Source organism: Quercus suber, unplaced genomic scaffold (assembly GCF_002906115.3).
Source record: "Quercus suber isolate HL8 unplaced genomic scaffold, Cork oak 2.0 scaffold_496, whole genome shotgun sequence".
NCBI classification, from domain to species: domain Eukaryota; kingdom Viridiplantae; phylum Streptophyta; class Magnoliopsida; order Fagales; family Fagaceae; genus Quercus; species Quercus suber.
The window spans coordinates 394229-401166 of NW_027069945.1; the positions used below are offsets into that span (position 1 = coordinate 394229).

General features: G+C 35.9%; 1 protein-coding gene across 1 annotated transcript; it reads left to right on the forward strand.

The window, feature by feature from the left end:
• Positions 1-2864: 2864 nt before the first annotated feature.
• On the forward strand, positions 2865-5888 carry LOC112004868 (uncharacterized). The gene is made up of 4 exons (XM_065763191.1): positions 2865-3076; positions 3213-4170; positions 4213-5201; positions 5743-5888. Exons 2-3 carry the CDS (start codon positions 3213-3215, stop codon positions 4635-4637), a joined length of 1383 nt encoding a protein of 460 aa, XP_065619263.1. The 5' UTR covers positions 2865-3076; the 3' UTR covers positions 4638-5201; positions 5743-5888.
• Positions 5889-6938: the final 1050 nt, after the last annotated feature.

The window sequence follows — 6938 nt, forward strand, 5'->3', positions numbered from 1 at the left end:
TACCTATATTTATTTCCCATAAAATAAATATAAAAATATTTGCGTTGGCTATGAAAATACCCATTTTTGTCTCTAGACCATTATCAAAGGGTCTACTTTTGAACATGTGGCCAAAGAAAATGACTTATATATATATATATCTGTTTCTCGAAAATATATATATATATATATATCTTTGTTGCTTATGGAAATACCCATTTTTGTCTCCTTGACGATTATCTAAGGGCCAACCTTTAACATGTGGCCAAGAAAATTGACTCCAAATATTTTGGTAAGATATTTCCAAATTTAATAAATATGGTCTTAAGCTACATTTGCATAGAGAATTAACCATAAACAAATATGAAAGCAAGCTTAGCTAGACTCTTTACTATTGAATTAGAGGGACTTTTGACACTATATTATTAAACAAAAGCCAGAACAATGAGTTTTTATTTAAAACTTGATTCTTCGAATTATAACACTTTGCTAACACTATTATTGCATCAATACACACACGGCACTGTTACAACCACACACACTCTTTTCAAATGCACCAACACACGCTTAACACCTTACACCTTACCCCTAGACACCTAGCTACTAACCCTTGACTTTACTTTCTTCACTTCACCTGCTGCACTTCACGTCACACACTACTGCTTCACCTTACTCCACACGTCTCACACACCTTTCACTAGTCTCACACTCTACTTAACAAATCTCTCACACCTCATACATCACAAGTAGGAACCAAAGTTTCGTATTTATACAAGCATAAGGTCTGTTAAGTAACTGACACTGAAGCTTCTAGCTTCATCTAATTTCTGCCGCAATAGAGTTCTAGTAGTTCTAGGCTTTATTTTATTATTATTTTAATATCTAGCCCGTGACAGCCTTTAGACTATTACAACAATTTGTGGCTGAGTTTTACGTCTACGTAGGAGTCTCTAGAGATATCTCATAGAGAAATCTGAAAAGGACATCATGGAGAAATTTCTGGAACACAAGAGGATTTCCTAGAGAATGAGAGAGAGGCGGTGCTTGATTTTAACATTTACTTGGTATCAACTTGAATTCTTTGTGTAAAAATGAAATTTGAATTTTAATCTAAACCTCAACTTCTTATTTTATTTGTTAATGATTTAATATGAAAATGTTGCAACAAGTATAACACAGGTATAATCCCTTTGATTCTAAGGGAAACTCTACATAGAAGCTAGGATGTTTGTAGGAACAATTTAAAATAAGTAGAAAAAATAAATATATATAATATACTTGCCAAAAAAGAAAATTATATACATAATTATACATATTTTGTCTACTTAAATAAAATATTGAACATGTTGATGCAAGAAATACAACAAAATGACACAATAATTTTACAACATTCTTAATTTAGCATATTAACTCACTTATAGGTCCATCACAATCTTTAATTTTTTAAAAATAATTTAACTAACTTAAAATTTTTAGTATACTAATTTAAGAATGTTGTAAAATTATTTTGTCATTTATTGTATCCAAACATTAATTACAAAAATAGTTTTGAGCTACCAAACATAATCCTTCAACAAAAATTAAAAGCCCAAATAATAGCAATAAAAATTGGCACAAATAACTGCAAACGTAACCCAAACAAGCAACAATATTAAGCCAAAGTCTAGAGGAGACTAGTATTCCCCCCCCCCCCAAAAAAAAAAAAAAAAAAAAGACTAGAAGATCTATGGTCTCTAAACAGGCAAAGAAAAATCCAAAATTGAACTAACTAATTTTCTAGTCAAAAGGATTAAAGGGGTTTTTTAATAAAATAACCACAAAATCCAAACAATATTATTAATTAGGCAATGTTTCAAACATATTGCATTTCTAACAAATCGACTCCAGAGGAGTCGATTTTACTGTTCATATGGCCTATTTTTTGGGCCACGTAGATATAGAAATCGAGTCTTTTATACTCACATTTTATACATACAAATCGACTTCAGAGAAGTCCGTTTCATTGCAGAGAAAACGACTCCACTGGAGTCGTTTTCTTTGCAATGAAACCGACTTCTCTGAAGTCCATTTGCCTACAAACCCAGCTACGCTTCAGTTATCACAGGCGCCGACGAGTTGCCTACAAACCCAGCTACGATTTGCCTACAAACCCAGCTACGCTTCAGTTGTCAAACGAACCACCAGTTGTCAACACAGAAGAAGCAAACGAAACGAGCAAGCAGGCGCCGCGCCGACTAACCCATGCGCCGACGAACCCAGGCGCCGACGAACCCAGCAACACCGACGGCGAGGCACGACGAATCCATGCGCCGATTCTGACCAACACGCTCGGGTTCGTCGTGTTTGATTCTTTGAAGGTCTGATGCCGACTAACCCATGCGCCGACGAACCCAGGCGCGACGAACCTGACACCGACGGCAAGGCGCGACGAACCCAGCAACACCGACGGCGAGGCGCGACGAACCCAGCAACACCGACGGCGAGGCGCGACGAATCCAGGTGCCGATTCTGACCAACACGCTCGGGTTCGTCGTGTTTGATTCTTTGAAGGTTCAGTTCTTTGAAGATTTGAAGGTCCGATGGAATTCTACAGACTGAAATCGACTTCAGTGAAGTCGTTTTCAGTACAAAGAAAACGACTCCACTGGAGTCGTTTTCTTCGAGCTAAAGCCGACTCCTCTGAAGTCGATTTTTATGTATAAAAAATGAGTATAAAAGACTCGATTTCTCTATCTATGTGGCCCAAAAAATAGGCCATATAAACAGTAAAATCGACTACTCTAAAGTCGAATTGTTAAAAATGTAATATGTTTGAAAAGTTGCCTAACTAATAATATTGTTTGGGTTTTGTAGTTATTTTATTAAAAAACCCGGATTAAAGAAGTGTGTATAGCTGTATAAGTATAGTCGTATTGTTGACCCAAAAAAGAAGGAAGAAAAAAGCTACCACTACCACCCCTCCCAGTCCACACAATAAACAAACCGAAAGGCAAGTTTCATCTCTCTCCACAAAAAGTGTCTGAACCTTTTAGGCTCTAGCAGCAGAGATTATTGAAGACTTTGCTGCCCATCTGACTCTCAGATAATCTATATCAAGGTATGAGTCCATCTCCAACAATTTTTCTCTACATTTGGTTAATCTATAAATTCCTTTTCTTTTTCCTAAACAAGTTAGGATGTTTTTTTTTTTGTTTTTTTGTTTTTGTTTTTTTTTTTGGTTTCACGTTGTAAAGATGGAAAATCAACATGTTTGCAACAATGAGCATTCTTTGGTATTCAATGAAGACGAGAGAAGAGGAATTCTTTGTTGGGCATGCAGGGAACCAGTATTGGGTCCTAGTTACAATTGCATAAAATGCAAGAAGTTTCACCATCATAAATCGTGTGCAGAACTACCTCGTGAGTTGCAACATCCTTTGCATCCAAAACATTCTCTTATTCTCTTTGCGGAATGGAAACGTGTTTGCGACAAAGAGTATAGCAAATGCGAAGTCTGCAAAGAATTTCTTGAGGAATACACTTACGGTTGTTCCCACTGCAACTTTAACCTTCACAGCAAATGCGCTACTTTACCGCTCACCATAGAAACTGAAGTCCATGACCACCCATTAACACGCATGTGGAAGTCAATAAAGTTCACTTGTGACCTTTGTGGCAAAGAAGGCAATGTGCCCTTTCTTTGTGCACCATGCAATTTCTGTATTCATCCAAGTTGTGCGTCTTACGTACGCAATGTCAAAGTTATACGTCATGACCACATCCTCCGCCTTACCATTTCTTCTTTTAAAGTCAATCAATCTGTTTCCCGATTTTGTCGCCTCTGTGTTCAGAAAGTGGACACAGATTATGGGTTTTACTATTGCTCAAGTTGTGACTTTGTTGCCCACCTTGACTGTGCTACAGACAAGGAAAATAGGGAGGACATAAATTTGCTAAAACTTACAGACGAGTCAAAAAATGATGATCTAGAGCTGGATGGATTTATAAACTCAAAAACTTACATAGTCAAAAAAATCAATGTAAGTGAGGATGGAATTGAAATTGCGATAGAAATCGAACACTTTAGTCATGAGCATGACTTAAAGCTTACTAATGAGGTTGAGAATAACAAAAAATGTGATGGTTGCTTACGAGTCATTCTCCCTCCATTTTATAGTTGTACCAAGTGTAACTTCTTTCTTCATAAATCTTGTATTGAATTACCTAGAAAAAAATGACATCCACTTCATCGACACCCACTTCATCGACACCCACTCAACCTTCTCCCAAAGGCACCTTATAGGAGTAAGTTATTTAGGTGTGATGCTTGTTGCCAAGATTGCAATGGCTTCACCTACCATTGTGAGGAATGCAACTTTTATCTTGATGTTCAATGTAGTTTGATGTTGGACATCCTTATCCACAAAGGTCACGAACATCATCTTTACCTCTCCAACACAAGATATGAACAGAACTGTAGTAGTTGTGACTTTGAAAGTTTCCAAGTATATCGTTATATTACTTGTGAATTTGCATTAGACTTTAAACGTGCTACACTACCACTTACTGCTAGGTACAAACAACATGAGCATCCTTTCACTCTTAGTTATGCTGTTGAAGATGACTCTGGTGAATATTATTGTGATATATGTGAAAAGGAACGAGACCCAAAGCATTGATTCTACTACTGTGCAGATTGTAGTTATCATGCTCATCCAAAATGTATTCTTGGAAACTACCCAAATTTTAAGTTTGGAAATGCTTGTTCATTTTATTGTCACCCACACCCCCTTACTTTCATTGAGAAAACTAAAGACCATCCTACCTGTCACAAATGTGGCCATCCCTGTGAAGAATCTATCTACCAATGTGCCCAGTGTAATTTCAACTTGCATAGACCTTGTTTATGGAAATGATAAATGTGATTTTTATATTAGACTTGGTCCACATAATTTTTGGTGCAAGAAATTCATCAAATGACATTGCAATAGTTAATTTTAATGCACTTTCTTGGCATCATGATCCACATAGGACATAAATACACTGTCCAACTCATGGTTGTATGTGTCTGGTTGTACCTTGCCTTGTCCTCATATGTAGATAGTAGGATTTTTTTAGTTTTAAATCTTTTATGGTACAATATCTAGAATGGGAAGTTGGCACTCAATGTGGAACATTGAGTTAGGGATATGATGACAATCTTGGAACTAAAAGGCGAACTACAGGAATTTCTTATCAGTTGTGTAGGACTACTTTTCCTCTCACCTGTCACAAATGTGGCCATCCCTGTGAAGAATCTATCTACCAATGTGCCCAGTGTAATTTCAACTTGCATAGACCTTGTTTATGGAAATGACAAATGTGATTTTTATATTAGACTTGGTCCACATAATTTTTGGTGCGAGAAATTCATCAAATGACATTGCAATAGTTAATTTTAATGCACTTTCTTGGCATCATGATCCACATAGGACATAAATACACTGTCCAACTCATGGTTGTATGTGTCTGGTTGTACCTTGCCTTGTCCTCATATGTAGATAGTAGGATTTTTTTAGTTTTAAATGTTTTATGGTACAATATCTAGAATGGGAAGTTGGCACTCAATGTGGAACATTGAGTCAGGGATATGATGACAATCTTGGAACTAAAAGGTGAACAACAGGAATTTCTTATCAGTTGTGTAGGACTACTTTTCCTCTCTTCTCTTTCTATGCAATTTTGAACACATTCATTTTTCTTGAGCTCATATTAAATTGTCCATCTCCTCTTCTTCTTCCTTAGGTGGATTCCCATTATTTTGAAGAGGGAAATGTGCAATTAGATGCAAAACATGAATGCAAAGATTCAGAAGCATTTTAGGTTATTACATATCTACATGCTTATCAACATCTTTTATATCATTAGTTTTAGTTACTTTTATTATTATTATTGTTATTGAACTTATTTCTATGAAAGCGCGATTATGTATGATAAGTCAAGGGCTTAGTTTAGAGAATGTCAGTCAGACTTTCTTGCTTTGAACGATGTCATTGTTACATAGCACCTCTAAAAGTTCAAGCCTCTATTAATTATACTTTGAAGATTTGTTCTATAATATCTGGTATTTATGCCCCTGCTGATCATACTTTTAGAAATTTTTGTTCAATAACAAATGTTTGCAAGTGTTTCATCTATAGTATACACTTAAGGTTGTGTTATTGCTATTGGGGTACTTTTGGTGCAGAAAAAGAAAATGAAAGCTTTATTTTCATTAGGTCAAGGGTATCGGTGATTTAATTATAGTCCCGTAAAAAAAAACAAACAACGGTGATATAATTATAGTGTTTTGGCAACCTTGGTGGAGAACAAAGCTATTCTTGATCCTTTCTTTGGGTTGAAAAATGAGATAATTATAGATATTACTAATTTTGGGAGAGATTATCACACATTCTGGTTTTTTGCAACTATTTAGAGTAAGTTTGTATGCACTTCATTGACATGAAATGTTTAAGAAATTGTAAGATTTCATTTTGGTTGCATTCCCTATAAGTTAAATTCATGTGCCTTTTCCTGCCAATTGTGTATAAACTATTTTTCTTGTAATGTGTCAGTACTTGGGTAGTTGGTCATTGTTTGTGGGTCAGATTCTAACCAAAAAATGATCTGATAAATTTAATTTTTCTGGAAATTTTCAATGACTTTTAGGCTAAATGGCACCTCAAACACCCATATAAGTCTAGGTGGTGGGCGAGGTTGAAGGTTTGAGTCCCCTTGGCATGTCAGTAGCTTACCAAGAAAAAAATTAAAACAAAATAATAGCCTTAGAAAATAAAAAATAAAAAATTTTGGAAATTGTTATCTGATTTTGACATTTCAAATTGAGTTGGAATTTATCAAACTTGTCATGAAGCTGTCAGTTCCTTAGCCTCTCTACCTTTTGGTCTCGAATTTGATCCTCCCTCAACCCTCTCCCCGCATCTCTCCCACAGCCCAGCGCC

Coding starts and splice junctions, on each gene's coding strand:
- LOC112004868 (XM_065763191.1), top strand. CDS start 3,213: ATGGAAAATCAACATGTTTGCAACAATGAGCATTCTTTGGTATTCAAT. Junction 4,171..4,212: donor CTTCTTTCTTCATAAATCTT/GTATTGAATTAC, acceptor CACTTCATCGAC/ACCCACTTCATCGACACCCA.